Source organism: Condylura cristata, unplaced genomic scaffold, assembly GCF_000260355.1.
Source record: "Condylura cristata isolate star-nosed mole 26May11 unplaced genomic scaffold, ConCri1.0 scaffold00010, whole genome shotgun sequence".
Lineage (NCBI taxonomy): Eukaryota > Metazoa > Chordata > Mammalia > Eulipotyphla > Talpidae > Condylura > Condylura cristata.
This window is the reverse complement of record NW_004567111.1, coordinates 38,491,036-38,515,584: the sequence shown is the minus strand read 5'-3', so window position 1 is coordinate 38,515,584 and position 24,549 is coordinate 38,491,036. Positions and strand designations below refer to the sequence as shown.

General features: G+C 35.8%; 1 protein-coding gene across 2 annotated transcripts in view; it reads right to left on the bottom strand.

Moving 5' to 3' along the window:
• TNFRSF19 (tumor necrosis factor receptor superfamily, member 19) overlaps positions 1 to 17,708 on the bottom strand; it is a 67,669-nt gene extending 49,961 nt beyond the window's left edge. For both annotated transcript variants that reach the window (XM_012723336.1, XM_012723337.1), the window contains exons 1-3: positions 17,517 to 17,708; positions 7,064 to 7,166; positions 5,890 to 6,000 (exon numbers count right to left, since the gene is read on the bottom strand). In XM_012723336.1, the coding sequence (XP_012578790.1) occupies positions 5,890 to 6,000; positions 7,064 to 7,135 (183 nt within the window). In that variant the 5' untranslated portion in view covers positions 7,136 to 7,166; positions 17,517 to 17,708. The remainder of the gene's footprint in view (positions 1 to 5,889; positions 6,001 to 7,063; positions 7,167 to 17,516) is intronic.
• Positions 17,709 to 24,549: the final 6,841 nt, after the last annotated feature.

Here is a 24,549-nt window from a genome sequence, read left to right as displayed (position 1 = left end):
AAAGTAAACAGTCCTCAACTCCCTTTCTCTCATTTCTCTCCTGAAAACCCAGCACTTAACAAAACACAAGCAGATTCCCACCTACATTTGCGAGGAGTAATCCCCCAGACCACACAGGAGAGCCTCACAGACCATCAGTTCTCCAGAAAACACATTTAGGGGCCTCAAGTCTAAAGCACTATTTATTTGTACAGCCAATAAGTTATTAACTTTAGTTCTTTGAACTTTAAAAGTTCCAACCTGGACAGAGAAAAAGTTATTTGTGGAGAAAATCTAGGGCTCACAAGTGGAAATGACAAATTAGATTTATGTGGCTGGTGTTCAGAAATCAGCTTTTTAATTTCCTTTAATAAAACAACACCAAAGACATATTCCTTCCTAACTTTCAGCTTATGAAAACCTGTAGTTGAGTTTTTTAAAGAAAAAATTACAAGCTAGAACTTGTTAATATCTGCCAACATCACTAGGCTCGATTAGGTATAATTAGACATAAATAAAGTAAGCAACACTGTAATTAACTAGCAGAAATGAATCTTTTTATGCTTGCAAATTACATTAATTTCTTGTTGTGTGACTTTCTTCAGAGGGATGAAAATAGTTTTTAAAAAAGAGACGTCTTTGAAAATATGAAGTATGACATGTGAACATGTGGAGAGAAGCACATTGTTGTTTATAAGAATGAACGTTTTCATATTAACTAAAGTCATCCCAATAATTGCATAGAAAGGCTCACTTTGAAAACTGTGCCAGAGACTTGAAGTCTGTTTCAAGTGGTTCATGCAAAAACTAGTTTCCTGATTTACTGCTGGGAGGTGATCATGTTAAAAGCATATTGTTGGCATTAACACTCAGTAAGGAGGAGGGGTTGGCGCTGGGCAACTTCTAGACAATAAGGATTAAAACTCTACTGTGGTCACTTTGGGAAAGCAAAACGCATCTTCTCTCACATATCCCAGCACAGTTTCTGTTCATGAGCTGAAAGGATGGCCATGTAACATCCTTCGGCAAATGGGTGACCCCAAATGTCCAGAACGTTCTTAGGAGCAAGGCAAACAAAAGTATATATCTCCCCCACAACAGGAAAAAGGCACTAACAGTGATCTTACTTACAAATGGCAGTGGTAGAGAGTAATTATAGATCAATGGGATAAAACCTGCAACCTATCACCTTTTTACCCAAAATATAGAAAAACTACCTATTAAGTTAAATTATTAAAGAGAACCCAAATGAGATGAGGGAAGGACGGGGGATTTTAGGAAGGGAGCTGGAAACCAAGCAGCTAAGAGATGATATTGAAGATACTGAGTAAGGACATAAAGGGCAGCATCCTGTGCAGAGAGCCAGAGGCCACCATCCTGACCAGCAAGCCAAAGCAGCAAGTGAGAGACAGAATGTGGGCTTTTGGAAACCAGGGATGAGGGTGGCTAGGAGGAGGAAGAAGGGCAAGCAGACTGAACAGGGAAGCAGCTTCCACACTGCAGTACATTAGGGCAACATGAGTTGGATATTTCTTTTTTCAGAAGTGGGTCCTAAGCCAGAATTTCTGGAATTCATCATCCCAGAGTCTCACTGTCCAAATAAAACAGTCATAATATCTTCTGGTGAAATAAATTTAATTAAGGAAAATGGCATAAATTAAAAATCTAGTTCCTCAGTGACACCAGCCACATCTCAAGTTTTTGTTTTTTTTTTTTTTTGTAACAACAGTGGCTAGTAGCTTGCTTACTGTCAGCACCAAATAGACATTTCTGGCACCACAGAAAGTTCTGTTGGACAGCCCCAAGTGGTTCCATCACTTTCTCCCAGCATTGTCACATACTAATTGTGACACTGGACAGATCAGATAATTCTCAGTGCCTCACTTTCCCCACCTATACAAAAGAATAGTTCTACTTCCTATTTAAGATATATTATCAGAGGCATTCCTTTATTTAATATATGAAGGTCACATGGAACCTGGCTCATTATAGAAGTAAATGTTAGCTAACATTACCTACTTTGGTTGCAAAATATATATTAAAGAATAACAATTGAAGATATTTGGGAAACAACACACATTTGCTATGTTAAGGTGTTTTGATGAACATACCCAAAGTATTCAGACTGAAAGTTTAAAATAAGTAATCATATAAAAAGTGGCCAGAGAAGAAAAAGGATTCAATTCAATGAACAACAATGGTATTACCAATCTGAGTTTCTGTGCAGATTTTTTCATGGATGTGTTTAATTCTCTTAAATCATTGTTCATTTTTGTACAGTATTTGATCTCTTCCCTCAGGTGTAGTCCCCATAATTCTCCCACCACCACATCATCTGTGACCCATCACCATAATCCCTTGTGATCTTTCCTTCCCTGGTTTGACCTCTCCCCGCTCCTTGCTATGTACCTCAGATCTATGGTTTACCTCCTGTGCACACTTCTTACTACCAGGTAATTGAAAGGAAGTAAAAGGACATGAGTGTGCGTGTGTGTTTGAGAGACAAAGGCAGAGAGAGTGAGAACTACTGATCACACACCACAGGTGTGCCAAAACACACAGTCTCCAGGAATGCTATTCCGGAAGCTTCTGGCAAACCCCAACTACATGTTTTAAATGGTAGAGACCGAACAATGGGCAAGTAAGTCCAGACACCTTGAGAAAAAGTAGAATTGAATGCCTTCCAAAGAAAATAATAATTAGGAGTAATAAAACCACAGATGGAAATTTTAACTACACCTGCTTAACCCAAAGTATTTCCGAACTTTATTTTTAAGACACAGATACATGTTAGTAATTAAAGAACTTATGACCTGGGTTTGTTATTTTAGAGAGATGAGATATTAAAAAATGGATGCAAGTTTTAAATTATGCTTAATGCAGCAGAACAAGTGCTATCATAATGTTAGAAGAAGGGTTACTTGAAATTTCTTACATCTGGTGAAATATACATTTTTTTTTAGCCTCAATGCAAAGAAAATACAAAGCCCTTTACCACGAGTATCAACAATTTGATTCAGTGTTTCTACTTTTTCATAACTGACTTTTAAAATATTTATGTTTATTATGCTTTCAAAATGTCAAATGCCACAGGTAACCACAATGTAAGCCTTAGTTAAAAAGGAAAGGGCTTTTGGACTCATTTATTTTCTTAAAAACAAGACAGCAGGCCCAATAAGGAGTTGCTTATGCTAAGTTCTATGACTGAACTGTGTCTTGTAGTTTTGGCAGTCCCAGTAATGGAGTAGTAAGCCAGCCAATCAATACTCAACTAATCTGTGTTAGTGAAATGCTATGTCTTTGATGGGTACAATTTGCTAGTGTGGCTTCCCTGTTCCTTCTCCATTCACCCTATACAATCTTTCAATTTGTAATGTTTCATAGAATTCCTGTCTATCTGATAGATGGAATATTACCCAATCACTGAAGAAAGTGAGTAAGATATTTAAAATGTACTCAACTGAATTTTAAGTTTCATTAAAAATTACCTGTTTTGGACATACAGATAGTAGTCTAAGTAAAGACAAATTATATAGTTTGCTGACTTTTTTAATAAAAAGTTTAGTCCTAAAAAAAACAAATTTCCTTTGTTATGTAAAGTTTAGAAATCATAATCAACCATTTAGAGGTATTTGTTATTGTGATTTGTCTTCTTTCAATACAGTCAGAACTTACTTTTCTCTCCTATGAAAGTTATGTGTGTATCAATATGACTTAACAAAGACAGATTGGAAAGAAGAAACTCTAAATTCAAGATAGGCAGTTTAGAAACTTCTTGCCCCAAAGTAATTTCTTTACCAGAATGTAGTATGTACATTTGTGCCACTTGTGCCTCTGAAAGTCTTAAGAATATAATTTTTCAGTTTACATTTACCTTTATTCTTATTCTTCCTCAATTTGTCCTGATTCTTTTCTTTTCATCAAGAAAATGGTAGTAAATATTGAAACAGAAATATTAATAAATTAAAAAGTACAGAGAGAATTATTCAGATTGCTTCTCATTGGTCACTTCCACTGTACTAGGACTCTCTACTTAGAAAATTGCTATCTCGGGAGAAGTATTTTTGGATGTTCATGGGAAATTATGAAATATAGAAACTTATCAGATAACCACAAAGATGGATTTTTTTTAAATAAGAAAATGTTAGAGTTGATAAGACCTTCCTCTTCTGTTCTCATTCTCCAGAGATTATCTTGATGTTACAATATTCTTTAGACATAAAGGATGAAACTTGGGGGCAATATCTTAGCAGTGAATTACTCATTTCAGAAATTGGGATGTTTCAACCAGATTATGACAAAAATTTGGGAAAAGCCTTTTGAGGGGCAGCACCATGCTCTATTTTCCTTTTGGGCATTACCACATTTTTACTACTCTGTTCACTGACCTTAAATGTGCACATCTGCTAAAAAAAAAAAAGATCCTTTACACAATTGAACAAAACTTATGTGTGATAATGCATGTTAGACAGTTAACAGGGACTTAAAAATATCAGCTGAGATGCTACCATGCAGAGTGCAAAGATCAGTCAAGCCTCAGTCCAAATGTGAAAACACAGGATCCTGAGGCTCCCCCTTACTTAACACAACAAGAAAAAGGCCATCCACCATGAGTTACTTGTGGAATACATAATTATTTATTTCCTGCTGTTTGTAGGCCATTGATCAAAAATCTATGAATGACAACTCAACTTTAATAACAGCAGTCTGTAGAGGAAAAAGACTTTTAAGTCACTTTAAATTAAAAAAAAAAACACACAACTTTTGTTCCTTTCTAAATGGAAAATTTTGATGCTTTATTTCCAACAAAACCATGCATCAATTCTCTACAATAACATCTCCAAAGTTCAGAAAATAAAACAAATGAATATACAGCTCAGGACATGCTCACAGAAAAACACCCCAGGACATCCAATATTCTGAAATATGCCCAACTAGAATTCACAGTTTCTCAACAAATAATGGTTAAAATAAATATTAACCATTTAAAGTACTACTGAGAGTACCATACACTCAACATGGATAGATCTATAATAACACATGCATTAGCAAAAGAATCTTCAAAACATTGCTTTCAAAAGAAAGCTGCTTCCTTGGAGCAGGTTACTTAAGATGCTTGATGGCCTCTACTTCTTAGTCAGTGCTTACATTCATTTGAAGAAAAAGAAGTCCCAATAAGTGATAGCATTACCATTTTCTGTTATCAGTGCTTCATTTCAAATATTTTCAGTAGAATACTGATTATTTTTAATTGATACAAACAAGCCTTATTAATTCTATTCTCTTGGGGGCCTCTCTGGTGGCACAAGACTAAGTCTTAGCACTATGAAGCTACCTGAAACTATCAGGGTACCCGAAACTATCCGGGTAGCTGCAGCAAGAGTTTGACCCCTGGCCAGGGAGCTGACCTACAAGGCACAGCAGATCTCTCCTGTCTCACCAGCTGTTCCCCCTCAGCAGCGTATTTCAATAGCTATGCCTGTTCTGTTCCCCACTCTGTCTCTGGTGCATCCTCTTATCCCCCCTCTACCTCTGGCCTGCACCCCTTGTATGCATAAATAAATTTTTTAAAATAGTTCTATTCTCTCACTGAAATACAAACACAGTTACATAAATCAAGGACATTTATTGAATTCTGATTCTTGGAACCTATTCCTTTAATCTTAGTCAGACACATGGATCAAAAATATTGTAAAGGGAATTGTGTAATATTTGGCTAAAGTAACATACTGAACCGAGTCATGTTTTGTTCCTTTTAACTGAAGACTTTGATGCTTTATTTAGAACAAAGTGATGTATCAATTCTCTACAACTAATAACAACTTGGAAAGTCATTACTAATTTAGTAGTAATTCTAGTTTAGCTAAAAAGAACAGAACACTACAACTTTACTATGCAACCAATATCTACCTTAGATAACTCCATGCCTGGCCCACATTGCTTGCAGAGAACACAGTTTCCAGATCGATCCCTGAATTCTTGTTGTCTACAGTCTCCTGTTTCACAAATTCCTTTACATACCTGGAAAAAAAATGTTTCACAAAATGTTATCTTAAATTATTTTAGAAAAGAGCCATGTCATTTATATTATGTACAGATTAATCCAAAGTGAGGTCAACTTAATTTTCATTTTTAGGGGAAACACTTGTTCTAAATAAGTCAATGGAAAAAATAAATTAGCTGGATTTTCCTCTGTATTCCCTGTATGTGGCTCCCCCCACCTTTTGGCGGGGAGGGTAGAGGGTGGATTATTCACTATCTTCCTTGATATTTCCCTGAGTATCTGAGGTAAAAAATGACTCAGAAATTGCTCTCTTTTCTAAGTAAGAGGATATACAAAAGAACAGTCATGGTGAAATCCCAGATTCTTTTTCAATCTGAAAATTTCAGAATTCAGAACTTTTTTTGATCTTCAATAAATATATATATATATATATATATATGAATTAATAAAACTCTTAATGGCAGTTGTGGCCAAACTCTTTGAAAAGTAAAAGTGCTATGTAAATATGAATTTATTCTTATTGATTACTATTTATCAAAGAAGATTTTTAGTACTATCTCCAGTATAAATAGCTCTTTTTAATATTTGCAGATCATGATTACAGTTCCAGACTAAATAAGTTCAATTCTTTTTGAAATGTCATATATATTTTTTGAGAAGCTATCAAACATTATAGTTCTCCATGTATGTTTATTGCTTTCTCGACTGAGAAGGATACAAGTAACTATTAAAAAAATAACTTTTAAAAATCAACTCTATATTCTTCACAAACCATGTTAAGTCACAATCCCATTATAGTCTAGAATGTCAGTCAAGAGACATACCTGTCATGCCTGTGAAAATGTTACAAGACTAATACCTAGCACTGTGATTTTATCATTTCATTTACAGTTAAGTAAGATAATTCAGCAGTCATCAGTAGCATTTTTGTTTGTTAATTATTGATAAGTGCAGCAATAATAAAATGTAACTTGAAAAAAATTTTTAATGTGGGATAAAAGATAGAAAATAGTTTTAGTACTACTCATATGAATTATTTTATCACATTCTTATGAAAATAAGGAAAAGGATTTGACTTACCAAATACATTAGTAAAACTACAATGGTGAAAAATACTTTCTCCTGTTCTTTTAATACTTTTAAAGCCATCATTCTTATTAAATGTATTTACTGTTGAGGTGTCCTAAAAGATAAGAAGATATAGTTAACATTAATAACATTTAATACCTTATACTTGGTAAAATCATTTATTTTAAAAGGAATCATATTTGAAAAAGATACAATATAACAGTAGTATATATTCTTTAAAAAGTTTTGGTGGTAAGAATGGAAGCTTGTGTTCCTATATATCATCATCATATGTAAAACTCCTACTGGCTCTAAATTTCCATGCTTTATTTTCTAATCAAATCTCTGTCAATATGCTTCATCTAGTGGAGAACAGTATTTAAATAGAGGTGAGACTGAGCTGTGCCAAAGGGGTAATGGTGATAAAATAATAAGCACTAAGCACTATGTACCATTCCTATTTCAGCTAATCCTTACTATTTCATTGAATCCTTACAACTACTTTAGAAGGTAGATAGTATCATTATCCCCATTTCAGTATGCAGAAGCTGAGGCCCAAAGAGTGCTGAATGATTACTTGTCCAACATTGCTATTCAGGTAGAGCTGGATGCTAACCCAGGAGGTTGGCTTCATTGTCACTATGTCCCTTACACCCTGAAAAACAATCTTCTCTGTTCAATAAACGTGGACCTTCAGCTCCACTAAGAAGCAGACACAGCTAGCATTTGTCATGTGTAGATTCTTTCCCAAACTACTACAGGGCAAAGATCTAATAGCAGAAAAGTTAGCATTCATGTAAGAACATTTAAAAATATTAACAAGTGTTGAAATTGGAAACATCAGTCTAACATTTCCATAAGGTTAGGTCCAGCAATACCACTTTTATATGTTTATTTGAATGATATGAAAACACTAACACAAAAAAGATATATATATATATACACCCTTATATATTCAGAGCAACATTATTCACAAGAGTCAAGTCATGGAACCAACCTAAATGCCCATCAATTGGTGACTGCTTAATTTCAACATATATACTCACTAGAATGAGATTCAGCTAGAATGCTATTTAGCTATTGAAAAAAATATGAAATCATGTTTTCTGTGGCAATATGGATGCAGTTTGAAGTGATTATGCTAAGTGAAATAAGTAACAAGTAAAAGACAATTACTGATAGTTTCAGTCATAATATAAGAGAAATAACCTAAGAAAACAAGCTGGGAATAAAACTTGACTCAAAAGACGATAAACAGAACTTCTTTATCTTGATCAGAAAGGCTCTAACATATAAAGACACATTTGGTTGTTTGCTTGATTATAGAGATTCATTCAATGTCAAGAGAAGGAATTTTTTTTTAAGATGTATTTATTTATGCATACAGAACTGGGGGACAGGACAGAGTTGCAGGGGCAGTGAGAGGATTCACCAGAGAGAGCGGGGAGCAGAACAGGCCAACTGAGGAAGTACACTGCTGAGGGGAGCAGTGGGTGGGTCAGGAGAGGTCTGCCTCACCAAGTGGATCACCTCTGGGGCGGGGATCGAACTCATGCAGAAGTGGCTTTAGCTTCTTAATGCTGTGCTTTAACTAGCTGCACCACCAAGGAGGGCCCAAGAAGAAATTTGTTTTTAAAAAGTGAAGACTCATGCTCTCCTTGGTGGTGCAATGGGTTAAAGCACCACATTACAAAGCTCTACTAAGCCACGAGTTAGATCCCCAGCCAGGGAGCTGACCCACATGGTGCGGCAGACCTCTCCTGACAGCCTGCTGCTCCCCTCAGCGGTGTGTTTCAGTAGATCTGCCTGTTGTGCTCTCCACTCTGTCTCTGGTGAATCCTCTATCCCCGGCCCCCCACTCCCCCACAAACATCCAGCCTGTACCCCAGTTCTGTAAGCATAAATAAATATAAATCTTTAAAAAAAAAAAAAAGTGAAGACTCATCAGGTGGAGAACAATGGTCTAGTTTGCCTTTAAGTGGAACAGTGGCTCCCAGCTGATAATCTGATTGCTTCAAAAGAAGCCAGAGCACAGAACCAGAGCCACACCAAAAAGCTCAAGAAAAGTGGTAAGATGTCACAAGCAGAACAGAGCAGGTAACTGGTCAAGCAGCCAATCAGTGAATTTAATCAGATCTGTAGATGTGTAATCTAGATGGTCCTTATAGATATATCTGAGCAGATCCACTAACAGGGCAATGAAAAATCATTTTCACATTTGTTGAAAAAATAACCCAATTGGAGTGAATTCAATTTCCTGGTTATTTTTCTCTTTCCAACTTCTTAATTATAAGTTTTCCCATCCTCTTATGTATCTCAAAATCATCTAGCAATTATGTAGCCATACAGCTTGTGTAGCTACAAGATTGGGGTCAGCAGGAAAGTATGGTTCATGTTATCTATTTCTTGATATGGTGCTACATTTTAAAAAAAAAAGCTAGTTTTTAAAGTAAAAAACATGAAATCTATATGGTATTAAATTAATATGGAAAAGGAATAGATACCAATGCATTTACATAAATTATGAGAAATAGAGATTAATAGTGTCAGAGCATATCGATAGAGTTGAGACACCAGTCTGGACAGAATACTCTATTGAGACTCTATGTTACTGACTGAGGAAGGACACCAAATGCTGGAGCAATCATTGACATGTACATAAGGTTAGGAGTCAAGGCAATATGATTTTGAGTTTACAGAATATGTCTAATGAAAAATAACTGACAGCAAAAATTTAAGGGAACACGTTAGACATATTTTTTTAATGGTGATGAGATAAAGACTGTAATTACATTAGGAAATAAAATAAAATCAAAATTATATGGCTTTTATATAGTGAGAGTTTTTTTTTTAATGACAAGGTAGAAAAAAACATAATGCAACTATCGGTATGTGTGATGGGCTGACTTGTATTATTCTCCCTACATATATGCTAAGTTAATTTGTTCACATGAGAAATATAAGAGTAGCATTACCATAACTAAATTTCCAGGGGTGCAGGTGGGCTAATTCCCAGATACCATTTCCTAAAATCCTTAGCCTAGAGGCTCACACAGTGTTACCACATGGCCTGCCTGTCTTGTCACTGCTCACTCCTCTCTGCTCACTCCTCTTGTCACTGCTCACTGGCCATCCATTTCAGTGATACACAGATATCACATTTCTCCTGAACACCAGTGATCTTGTCCTCTTCCACTGGATCTGGAGAGTCTCCTACTGAATGTCTCCAATGACCAGCTCACTCACACTGCCGACATGCTGTCCACAAACAAGGCAGTTGCTCCCTATGGTTCTATAAGTCTTTCTATATTTGAGTACAGTATTCTTTGCAATATGCTTATTGCTATTATCAGTTTTACTCATCAGACTACTGATGCTCCTTTAAAATAGGGACCAGTCCTTTATTACTCTTTGGATTTCCAGTGTCAAGAATAGTCCCTGGCACATAGTGTTTGATGAATTAAATAGAGAAAAAAAGCACAAAATAATGAAATATATATTGTGGAAAACAAGTGAAATTTGGTTGCATGTAACAGATTTAGTTCTTCTCTAGTAAATAGAATTCTATGTTATAAACATATCACTTATCCATCCATCCATCCAAGTGTGTCTATGTCTACATCTGTCTATCCATATATCTCTTTACATGTTCAAGACATTACTGCTTTAGAAGAGGAGATAAGATTAATAATAGTGGTGCATTTTTTAAAAAATTCAATTTACTTAGAAAATACAAGCATTTCTTTACCAATTTCTTACATTGGGAGTTGGAAATTGAAACATGCCATTGAAATATGCTACTTGTTTTCTATGACTCCTCTTTTACCTTAACTTTTTATACCAAAGACTGGGAAATCATTTAGATTGTCCTGACAGTTGTCAAGATGAACTAAAATCCAGGTTTCAAGAGTTTTCTGCATATAAATCTGATATGTGTACAAATAGCCTAGGTCTTTCTGGGAATGTCAGGGGAAAGTGGCAATCGAATATCTGAGTTTTCAGTCCCATTTCTTAGCAATGTCACTTTGAATTCACATATTCAGAGAGACAAAAATAGAACCTGTTTCATGGACATGCAGTGGGATGAACTGAGATAACACACATAGCATTTAGTCTAGAACAGAGTGAGAGATTCATTGATCATGGTTGCTGATACTGTTATTGTTGCTTTGCTGCCATGAACACCACTTTTTAGCTGTATGAACTTAAACAAGTTATGGAACCCACATCTCAGTTTCCCAACTCTAAATATGGCACAATGACAATAACTACCTCCTAATATTGCTGTGAGAAATAGATGAGTTTAACAGCTGTAGAGAAAGCACTTACAGGAGTGTTAATTGATATAAACTGTTTCTGGCTCCTAGCAAGTGCTCCTTAAGTGTTAGCTATTATTGTTGTTCTTGTTAATGGTATTATTGTTGAGGATCAAATGATCCATTGTGTGTAACAGTCCTTGAAAGTCTAACCTGTTAGACAAATGGAAGACATGTTTTCAGACAGTCACAATCAAGGGGCAGGTCACATCTTAGACCTATTTCCCTACAGAAGGCATTCAAAGACTAACTGATTCAGAGTTTGAGTTAAGCAATAATAATGTCAAGAACTTTGTTCAAGATTTATAAAGAGTATAACCTTTGTTCCTGAATACCATGCTGTAAGGCAGATATTTATCTCCACAGCAAGAAGAGAAAGAAAAGTGAGAATCTAAGGACACATGTCATTTAAGCATTAGAAACCAAATGAAGTTCATATCCACTGACTCTTTAACCAGGCTCTCAACCATTCTGTGAGGCTGACTCTGGGTTGTTACCTATAACCCTGCAGTGGCCATCACCTCTTGGTAGAGATGGATTACACCCACAAAACTGACTCACCAAGGCAAAATTAAATAAGAAAACAATACATTGAATTGTTTATCCATTTGGTCAACACAGCTTGATTCAGCAATTATCAGAAGCCTGCAGGGAGACAGTGTGAGTGAGTGTGTGTGTGTGTGTGTGTGTGTGTGTATGTGTGAGGGGGGGGGGACGACGCCACAGATGCACTTGCAGAGAGTGAGGCTTAGCAGAACTGGTGAGATCTCCTAAACACCTTTTAATATAGCCTGGCACGAGGTAGTTAGAAATAGCTAACTTAGCTGGTGTTGGCGGAGTCTTGTAAGTGTGACCTTGAATTTCCTGGAAGAAAACTAAATACCATACGAAATGTTCTGGCATTCATAAAAACAAGGACATTTTAATGAAATAACAAGCATTTAAGTAATTATATTTACACTAAAATTGAAGTAATAAAAAGGAATTTATTGAAATTGCTTTTAAATCTGGGCTTTTAGGGTGTAGCCCAGATAGAAAAATGCTTTTATAAACTTTCATGTCCTATTTACTTGAGATAACTTGTTAGGCATGAGACAAACACATTATAGAGATTAGGTTCAATAGATGCACTGGGGTTTACATAGTTTGCCAAAATATTCAAACTAGATATTATTACTACCTAGCATCTATTTTTGGAGAACAGGCACAGGGAAACTGACTCAAGGTAAGCAATAAGAAGACTACTAAAAACTGATTTATCCAGTTCTAGAAGGATGAAATTTTTGCCTCACTATGTGCCAGTCAACAATACTGAGCACATTGGCAGTAACCTGGCAAGCCAAAGAAAAGAGAGGAGCCTAGAGCTTAGAGTTAGTAAACATTCTACTTAGTCACACAGAAAGTGGGTGCTTATCAAATCAAGATGCTCAATCTTCTCGTCTCAATCAATGGTAACCAATGTGGATGTGTCCCAATCAGCCAGCTTCTCAAGGGAACTAATCCAACAGGCGAATCCACTTTGAAACCTACAGTGGTAGTTTCAACCCGCATTTCCCTCAGTAGCCGCCCTCTCTTTCACTTGGGAGACTCTCTACCTATTGTACCTTTGTTTGCTTTGCCACCATCTGTCAAAGTTTTCCTGGAATTTCCCAAAATCTGGCATAGACACTCTAACATAGCATCCTGGGCTTGTCTCTCTTTATCATGTCTGAACTTTGTAGTATTCTTTCTTGTGTTGTATCTGTCCAGCAGCATTATTTTCTTCATCAACACATCGTTTAAGTTTTAAAATAGGTTTTCCAAATTGAAAATAAAGAATTTCCTTGACATATTAGAAAATTTGTCCAACAATGATTTCCACATCAAGACAACGTGATCTAGAGTTGAGTAACAGTTGTCCCTTTCAAAGAACATATATATTCCTTCTAGTGTTCCACTCATGACCATTTCCTATTGTCACACAGGGATTCATTACTTCATTTAATTACCATCCAAGCCACCAATTATGATTTGAGGACTTAATGAAAAGAGTTGTAATTTTGTTCTAGAAACATTAACTCATCCAAAATTTATGGCTTAAGTACATGCAGAATGAGTGAGGAAATTCATTACTTCAGGAAAATGATTTACCTCATAGGGTTGCTATAGCACTAAAACAATATATGAGAGATATATACATAATTATAACTTGAGATTGAAAAAGTTATTTTTATAGAACATAATTTAGATCAGAACACCATTTCTTGAATATAGTGGTATAATAATATCAACAAAGATTTTAAGAAAGAGGACACAATACTCACCTTTCTAATTGTAACAACTCAGTAAACTTTCTAAGAATGATCTTTATTTTAGATCTTATAAGTAAACAAAATAAATGAATCTTAGAATCATTCAAATAATCAGAATGACTTTTTTTCAGAATAGATTATTTAATTTTATTTTTCCATCTCTTAAAAGTGATTTATTATCTAATATGCAGTGCTTGCAATAAGGTAACAGTTTTCATATAGTAAAACCATGAACATTATGTAATGAAGCTACACTCAACTCATACATTTTTCCAATATGCAATAAACTGGAATTTTTTTTTTAAAAATCAACATTAAAGTAAACTGGCAGGCTTACAATTTATAAAATCAGCATTGAAATAAAGCCAATGTTATACATATAGCCTTTTACATTTTAATGGTGGAACATAATCATAAATGGTTGAGAAATAATGTCAGTTCTATGTTAAGAGAATAAAAACTTAATTAGAAAAGTAGGTATTGCCTTTTCCAAATAGAACAATAATTCATAGCCTCTAGGTATTCTGAGTCTTGGCCTAAAATTTCACTATATTTGAAATTCTTTCTTCCTACATGGTAGTTTGCAGTCATTTTTGCTGCCTAGGAAGCTCACAAAGGTATGCTGTAATAAAAATATGCATATTGTTGTTGGCTAGGAATTGAGAATGATTTCCCTTTTTCAAATCATGAAATATTTTCTACTAAAAACCCTAGAAGCATTGAAATGTTCCATTGCCAAATATAATATCTTCAGTTACCCCACTTTTCAAAAAAATCAGGGGGTCACTCACTGTTAGGCTCCCATAATTATTTATTTTTAACAGAGTTTAAAGTAAAATAGGCTTTTTGGATACTAGTTCTTTTTATTTCTCTTACTTTTAGGTTCTATCATATTTAGGAAAATCAGTCAGTATTCTCAAACTGTGCACTCAATGAGCATATATATTAATAAGTAAGTAAAGAACTTTTCCCTAAATTAAAAATGTTTCTCTAGCCTAGAACACAAATAGAGCAATTGTAGCATCAAGAACTAAGGGGACCTGTAACATCGCAGTCTATTCTAAGAGAATTGTGTCTAACCACTTCTAAAACACAGCTGTTTAAATTTTTATTTTAGAAGTATGTCTGGATAGATTCCAAAACCACTCTTTGTAACATTTGCAGTGTTCTTCTCCAGTATAAGTAGCCTCTATTCGTTTAGAATTTCCTCCTATTAGACCCATCTAAGCTGCCTGCAGAGTGGCTAAATAATATTTAATCTTCGGATATACAAGTTCCTTTGTCTTATATAATTGCTGATGTTGGCTGTTCTCTAAAAAAGTCAGGTTTTAAAATGTCACTTTTAAAGGGTACATATTCTGTGATGTGTGGACTGGAAGATAACCCAATACTGTTTAAACAACTTACTTTAAAAGGTAAACATTTTAGACAGATTAAATGCAATGAATGGACCCACTGCTCAATCAGTAAATCATGAAAAGAAATTATGTTCCTACTGCTTTACTGTTCTTTTCCTTCAGCTAGGAAGTTACTTTAAAAGGCTGTGAACATTTAATAATCAGCTGCCATGAGACAAATGGACTTAACTGTGACTGTTCCCTAGCTCTCTTATCACATAAGCAGCTGTCTATTTATTTGGAGTGTACATTTATTCAAGGTGGGCATTCTTATGCGTGTAGTCAACAGAGTATATTGACCTTTTCCAGAATTTTATATACTTGATTTTAAAGTACAGATTTTAAAATACTGGGTTTTATTCCCCCTATGTATTAAAGATACCTACAGTTTTGTTCATGTTGTGTTAACCTCTTCTGGGGGACTGGGTAAAAATTGGGTTCAGAGATTAAAATAAATGAATATGGAGATCCAAATTTTCTTTATGTGTGTTATCAGAATTGCACAGTAAGTTTCAAAAGTCCCCAACATGCTCTAGACTCATGTATCAGAGCTGTAAATGGCAGATTAAATTTCTCATATTTAATTTGAATATACATGTTTCACTTTTCCAAACATACATATACACACGCATATATTCACACAGATAAATTAGAGCTGGTGATAACCTAAAGATAAAGAAAAAAAACAGCTAATTTTCTGTTCTTTTAAAATGTCTCATATGGCTACTTAAATGTTGGCAAGGCTCCATATTCAAGTTCTGGAAAAGAAAGTCATGCTAAACACAATCCAAATATATAAAACATCTTCATATATCCTTACCTTCAAATTCAAGATCTAGCCTGACCTCATAACCAAAGATACTCTCATGGCTGCCCCAGAAAACATTAACACAACATCCCAGAGTTAGCACTTTCTATTGAAAAAAAACCTCTCAAGTTAATGAAGTCACTTAGCCTTGACAATAAAATAGATGTCATAGACCTTTTCAATGGTTAAAAAGCAAAGAATATACAGAGCATGAAAGACTATTTATGAATGTCCTTGTAATATTTTTTAAATTAAATGCTTTATATTATTTTCAAAACAACTCTATAAATATTATGCAGAGAATTTTTTAAATATCCACATCTTGGTGAGTAATAATTAATGATAAAAACTATCTTCCACAATAGGACTCAATTCTCCTAGTTACATATCTTTAAGTTAAATATTAAGCAGTGTACAAAATAAAATATATACTTAAACTACATGAAAGTAGCACTGATCAAATGCCTAAGGTGAAACTGCACAACAGAAATATTGAGCAAATCATGGGCTAATGCAATATAATCCTCCCCTTTGCTATATAACTATCTGGCCACGAAACAGCATATTAAAATAAATACTTCTGTTTGTGTAAGTCATGCTTAACAATAACTGTTTCCTGTTTACATAAAGAAACTTTTAGTTATGGAAACTATCAATGGAGTAAATACTTTTATAAATATTTTGAATTATGTTGTTTCAACTTAAATTATTAAAGAAATATCTAAGCTTACGGTTTTGTCTGTAAATTGAGTCCTTTTAATGAAAATGCTCTCAAAAAAGTGACATGTATCTCTCGCTATGGTAAATGCAGGTTTGAAGAACAGTTTGCTACCAAGAACAGCAAACAACCACTGAATTTTGACCCTTCCAAACTTCATTTTCAATAATATAATTGCTACAATTTTATTCCATGACTTCAGAACCTTGACAGGGTGTTACGAGTTGACCTTTCTTTCTTTCTAACCTATCAGAAGTTCCATCCATCACTATCTAATATTGTTATTTGTGACACTTTCTTTTCCCACAGAATGAGTATATTTATGGACTATGTCTAAATCTTCTGAACGCCTTCTTTGCAATTGCTCGACCACAACTGGACAGTCCTGGCCTGCAGACAGCTTCCTCAGGTAAGAGCATTCGGGGTGCAAGCCTACTCAGCCGAGCTGCCCCCCTGTCAGGCTCGCGGGCTTGGTAGGCAGGGATTGGAGCGCATCCATTTAAAGCCGAGGTTAACCTCACACACACAGACTGATTTATTTTTTTATTCACATACGTTTGCCTTATAAGCCATTTCCTATGTATAAAGTCTTAAGATATTAAGACTAAGGTTCCTCATTCCCAACGCCAGGGGAGATCCTGAGGCTTTCACACCCTCCTCCTGTACCTCCAGCTATGTAGATAAAGCACCAGCATCTTCGGTGCCTCCTCCACTCCCATAGTCCCCTTTCACCTAATCCCAGCAGTCCCTGGCTGCCACCCTTTCCTGGGGGTCGACTTTCCCGCACAGTGCGCCTGCCCCCTCTTCTCACGTGAGCACCCCTTGCCTGCGCCCCCTCCTTCAGTTAGGCAACCGCCTATTTTCCCAGCTTTCATCTCACCGGGATCCACTAGACGAGGGCCTAGGGCGAGCCCCTAGAGGGACCGGACACCTACCTTTCCTGTCACTTGAGCAGCCCCGTCGGCCCCGCTCTCAGTCCTAGATCCGGGCTGGAGTCTGATGCACCGGAGCTCTCGGAACTAGGCTGGGTGCTGGGTGTAAGGCACAGAGTCTTATCCCGGGTCCTCTCCAGAGCATTAAGCCGAGAGCTTGCAAGTGCCGCGGGCCTCGCGCTCTCTGGTAGCCCAGCAACGGCCGCCGCCTCCCGTGGCCCGGCCCATCGATTAAGCCACGCCCCCTAAGAGAAAGCCCCGCCCATCCCTCTCCTCAAACTCTCGGAGGCGCCCCCTCCAGCCTCACCTCAGCTCCGCAGGGATCTTCTCAGGTCGCGGTCGCAGGCGTTAGAGACCCGCCCCCTGCAGAAGCTGGAGTCGACCTCCCGTGGTCACTCAATAAATGAAACCGCTGGCGAAATGGGGTTAGCACAGCGCCTGGGCACATACCTTCACTGGCAGTGGGGGTAAGGCTTTGAAACTTTTGAACCTTCGTTTGTATATTTATGAAGCAGCGTTAAAAAGTTTTTTGAAAAAAAATGTTTTTCGGCAGCAGAATACTAGAGGAATGTAAGCAATTAGAAATTCGCCTGTATAGTAAGCAACACATGGACAAAGTTCCTTCAAACTCAAGATCCTGAGCATGCCCTTGGTACAGAAGCAAACACTGGTGTTTTGCAGCTATAGGACTCTTTAGATGAAGTCAAATTCTGTTTCTTTTCTACAACCAGAGACCCATAGTAGCCACTAAATAGATATTCACTGAATGAAAGAATGAATAGGTTGTTATAGTTAATTACTGACAAGTACATCTTGTGATACTACACGGAGAACACCCTTAGTGGTGTTCTAGGAGTTTGTGAAAAATACATGAAGAACACTGTCCCTCCCCAGTGTCACACCTCAAGATGGTTTATTCCAAATCTAACATAACCAGAATGTAAATCACAATGCCATACTTGTAAATGACTTACAGATGACAACACTGTCTAATTCTATCTAATTTTGAGTTTCAAGGCAGACATTTCCCTATTAGGTTAGTTGTTAGTTGATACTACTACAGACTCACTATATACCTCATGAACATGCTCATTATTTTATGAAGTTATTATTTATCTGGGTTCCTTTCACCAACTAGACTTCAAAATCCTAAGGGCACCTCTTACTTTCTTAATGTCCCAGAGTCTAGCATATAATAATTACTCCATTCATTTTTGTTATGATGAATTAAGTCTTCCTTGGTAAAGTCTCGTTCATATGCCCTTTCTTCCTTTTCCTCTTCACCCCACCACCTCCACAGTTGTCGCCACATTCACTAAGTAATACCATAGTCATTTAAACCTCTCTGCTGCTCTGTCCAATCTGCCCTGCTTCCTCCCACCTTTCTCCAAAGTCATTGTCCAATTAAAAAGATTTACAAGGGGTTCCTCATCATAAAGAATGGCTTCTGTACTCCTTGAATTAGCATTAAAAGATTTCCATGTTTGAGCTCCGCCCACATTTTCAACCTTATCTTTCTCTTTTCTAGACCGCACACTTTATATTCTGGCCAAACTGGTCTGCATGACTTGCTTCAAAAGTGCCCTGAATTTGCCCTTCCCTTTGCTCTCTAAGCTTCCTCTTTAGACTCACAGATTTCCCCTACCTCTCTTGACCCTCTTACCTTACTCCTATTTCACGACCCAAATCAAAGGCCACTATCATGCATCTCTCCAAGATTAGTGGCCTTACTACAGTGACATCAGTTGCCATATTCTAACTTGTGTTATAAGTATCTGAAACTTATTTTTAAGTCAAGGCATTAAAAATGCCTTCAGAAAAGAGGTCTATTTTGTTCAAACTTGTATCTATAATAGCATCAAGTGTTCAAACAAGTGTTCAATAAATATTTTCTAAGGGGAATTTAATCTGCCAGCGCAGAAACTACCTCTTTGGCTTCAGCCAAATGTTCTTTTTTCTCCAATCTCCTTTGTACTAGACACAGTAAAACAGTATTTATTTCATTCAGTCTTGCATCATTTCATGTGCATTTGATTGATTTTCCTTGTTAGTCTGTTAGCTCACTATGGAGAGAGACTCTTATTATTATGCAAAAGCCTTGGCAGCAAATAATCTGGTCTTGGATGCCAGTTTGCCATTCAGTAGTAGCATGCCCTTGGAATAATTTTATAACCACCCTAAATTTCTATTTCTTCACCTGTAAAATGTGATGTTTCATTGGTGGATCTAAATAAAATAAAGTATTTAAAGTACTTAATCCAATGGTACATAGTAAGTGCTCATTAAATGTACCCATTATTAGTAGCAGTATATCTTGTATAGGACATATTATCCTCCATCAGTAAGTTAAGCTTTGAAATGATAATTGACAGTGAAGAAAGAGCATTGAATTTCTATACCCAAGCTATTATAAAAGCTTTAGTCTTTAAAGAAGTGGCCAGGTAAGCTAAATAAATGCTCCTCACTTTACCTCACTTTGAGTGTTTATGTGACTTGGAGACATAAGAACCCAGACCCACAACTTAGCAACAATAGTTAGATTTAGGGTTTCTTCTTTTAAAGGACTTAATCTCATTTAAGGGTTGGAATTTTACCAGAAAAGTCAAATTGTTATGAGAATCATGGTAGTGATTTTGTTTTTAAGATTATGTTAAGGATTCATTTTCTGTAACTATTTTTTGGAATAACATGGATAAAACAAACTGTATTTGTTTAGAATATTTTCTCCAAAAAGTTGAGATAATGAAGTAAATATTTTCAGCAATAAATTAGCTCACTGGAATAATTTAATTTGTAGTAATTTCTAGTATAAATCACTCTTCCCTGAGAAAACGGAACAGAAGACAGACCACAGGAGAAACTGAGCTTAGTCTACTAGTTCACGTGCTTGGAACATAGTTAGTCCTCATTAAAAGTTTGTTGAATGAATTTATCACAGGAATGAAACTCCCAAAGATTAATAAAGTTTGTTAAAAATAGTTAAGAAAATAAACAATATCCAGCTATTTAATTGCCAAAATCCACTACTGCCAATTATAGACTTATCAGTACAGGATTGGAGTATGACATTGAGTAATTTTCTAAAGTTCACACAATAAGTAAATAATAAAACTGAACTCAAAGCACAGTCTCCTTAAATTCTAATACAATTTTTTACCATATCACTGGTGTATAAACCAGTATGTATAAAAGACCATGAGGTTATTTATTTAATTAAATAATATCAAACTCATGGCATCCATAGAGCAAAGTTGTGTAAGTGAAGGTGCTTGCACTGATCTTTGTGAGTTTATCACCCTACTTCCCCAGCCCACCTCCATACCCCACCCATATGGCCATGTATGTATGTAATGAGAAGAAATGGCTGCATATGGTTGAAATAAGGATCAGGTTCACTGGAGAGCAGTCTATAAATGCTAAACTCTAAGGTTGCCAAAGTATTGGGGCACTTAAGTGGATGGAGAAAGCTGTACTTGGCAGAACTCTGAGTGAGAATGAGTTTTCTGTTGGATAGAATGGTTTGATGGAGTCTCTTGAAACCCTCACCTCACCACTCCACCTCTTTCTTCTTCTTTTTACAAAAGAACAAATTTAAGTCTCACTGGATAGTGTTAAACTACCTTCAGTCTAAGGACTTGAGACTTGGCAACCTCTTGAGTGGTAGTTTCAGCAAAAGGGGAATTCAACAGACAACTCTGGAGCCCAAGCTAATTGGCTTGTGAATGTAGAAAAATTAAGCATAGTCACTAGGGAGCCTTCTGCTCACCCTTCATAGGGCATTCCTTTGGATCAGGCTGACAAAAATAACTCCTTAAAGAAGAATCAAATTACAAGTTTTTCCAGGGTGCCCTGAACTGGCCCTGCCAAACCAACAGTGAATGTTGATTTCAATCCAGTCCTGAAGCAAAGAAAGAATGAATTATGTTTTGAGGTCCTTTATGGCTCAAAATTCTAGGAAAACTCTATCAAAAAGTTCTAGTAACTCTCATAAAAGCAAAAGGAAGAAAGAAAAAAGCTAGAACCCATTTTTGACTGACATGTTTGCTAAGAGCAAGTTTAGTTCTCTATATAATGTGAAAATTAATGAACAGAAACCCTATTTATATGAAGCTGGGAAGCCAGAAGAAAGTGCCCTCATGTGTGGGGTCACCATAGTAGCACAAGGGGATAAGTCTCAGCACTATTAAGCTATCTGCAACCACTGCAGCATGAGTTTTATTCCTAGGCAGGAAGCTGACCCACATGGCACAAAACACACCTCTGCTCAGTTTCACCCACTGTTTCCCTCAGCAGTGTATTTCCATAGATCTGCCTGTTCTGCTCCCCGCTCTGACTCTGGTGAATCCTCACACCCTCCCCCCACCTTTGACCTAAACCCCAGCTCTTGTATGCATACATAAATAAATCATTTTTTTAAAAGTGCCCACACATATACAATCAATCAGCTGTGGGAACCAACACACCTTGCAACTCCCCCAAAAGGTGATGGTACCTTGCTGGAAGGAGGAAGGCTTTCTTTCTCTTTGCCGAGCAACTGGTTCTAAGAACTGGTATTGTAAGGGTTTGAGTTGCCCCATAACAGTATCTCACCGTGAGACTACACTTTCCAAACTGCTATATAGTTGTTTCCAAATAGACTCATTTTGGGGGTGAAATAACTGACTGCTTTCTGTTTGAAGTCATTACTTAAGACAGAAAGAATTAATGATCTGACACTAGAACAAAAGAACGTAAGATTTGAAATCAGATACACTCTCTTACTGTCATTTAACTAGCTTGTAATCTTATATATGTTATTTAACTTCTCTGAAACTTATTTTGTTCATCAGCACAATGGGTTTCACAAGCTTACTTGTGAATTTAAATGAGAAAGTGTTTTTTAAAATATTGTTAACGTGTCTAGTACACATTCAATAAATATTAGTGAGTTAATGAATAATTAGTGAATTAATAAATGTTAATGAGTGTTACTAATAATCTATAAAGCTTTATATAAATTTTTATGAAGTGATAAGATATAATAAAGCTATTTAGCTTGCAGAGCAACATATATGTGCACAATTTACAGTCAATAAATAATATTAAATTTATTCACAAGAAATATATCATTAATAAAAAATAATCCAAAAAGAATTCATTAAAACATATTCAAGGACTTTTAACATCATCAAATATAGTATGCAACACGTATTTTGTATAAATCAACATTCAATTCACCAACATAAATCTTGCAAAATTCCACTGACAGTCTCCCTTGGAGAATAATGAACTTTAATTATCTATTAAACTTGTCATGGACCCCTCTTGATATCGTCTAAGAAAATCAATTACTTGGAAACACACAAAGAACTGTTTTTATAATGCCAAAATTATATATACAAACACAGGCAGACACAAATATATATAACTCCACATTGTACTGATATAGTAAATATTCTGTGAAAGTCATTTTACCTCTTGCAATAAATTATAGCTGTAAATTGTAGCAGGAATTGCATTTAGACTGCTAAGAAACACAGAAGTAAAAGGAACAGCTGGGAAATAACCAGACTAATCCAGTTGACTGACATATCTATGATGGAAACAAAAAAATGTAATGTCATAGGAAGGAGCTATCTTTATCTTTCAAGCATCGTTCTCTAATTGGCTACACAGTGCATTTGTTTTAGCAGTTGTTGGGAAATAGAATGTGCATGGTGGAACAGAAAGAATGTTGGACAAGGACCTGGAAAGCTAGCCAAAGAACCTTAGTTAAAGTAGTCTCGTAACTTTATTCCTGTTGTAGTTTCCTCATCTGGGAAATGGCTATAAAAATTCCAGTCCTGCCTAACATGAGGATGAACTGATCCCCTCTCCATATGAGATAACTGAGTAGCAAAATGTCTATCTTAAGGTCACATAGTTAATCAGTGACTGAATCAGGATTAAAAATAAAAATCTTTTGAAGACTTGGAATTTTTGCAGAAACAAAGCTACCATTGAAGCATTAGATAGGAAGGCCTTTGAAAAATATATCTGAAGAGTTTCACTCAGCAGCCATATTAAGGAATATACCCACTTGAAACACAATGAAGATCATCTTATAATTAAGAAATGCCTTTGAGAAAGTATATGCACACTTAGCAGGGGCCATCTTTCTTTCAAAACCAAATGCAATCTGTCTCATTTCTCAAGGAAGACACAAGAAATAAACAATTAACTGAATTAATTCAGACACTGAAGTGAATTTTCAAGGACTTTACTTGCCCAGGCTAGTTTGCCACAAAGCCTAACTTAATCAGATAACTGCTAATTCTCCCTTTTGTTTCGTGCTGAAGAGAGCCGTATTTGTTAAAATGAACCAGGAAGCAAAGTAAATAGTCATTTAAAAAGTTTTAAAATACCAAATCTGAATTAAATGACTGAGGCCCTAAGCATACTGTTTCTGTGTTTGTGTTCTCCAGCCATAATTTTTAAGGTTAATGTCCTTTATCTGAATATGAACATTAAAAATGCTTTTTAGTGTGATTTAAATGAGAACCTTTTAAGCCAACAAATGGAAAAAGTCAGTTTCAGCTGATACTCTAGGATGTTGTGAACTTGCTTTGTTACATTGTCAGTAAAACAAAAATTTAAATGTCTCCCCTTACATGACTAAAAACAATAGTTAAGTCTTTTACATTAAAGTCTTATTAATACATTGTTAAAAAAAAATAGTCAACCTAGTATAGTTTTAAATAATAACAGCTATCAAAGTTCTAAAATTACTAAAATTAAGCAAACAATGCTAATTTCGCTACTTCTGTACCAGGAGGAAAGTTTAGAAAGTAATGCAATTAATTGACTGAAAAATTAATTATATAAGAAATAAGACACATTAGACTTAGACTTTTCCTGTCCCATCAGAATTTTAGACTAAAGAATAACTGGCTTTATCACATACCTTTTTTTGTGGTTCACATAAAGTCGACAGATGATAATTAATTATTTTACCTAAATACATATGGAACATTAAAATGAAGAAAACAGAGCCCTTGTTTTTCCACTGCATAAGCTT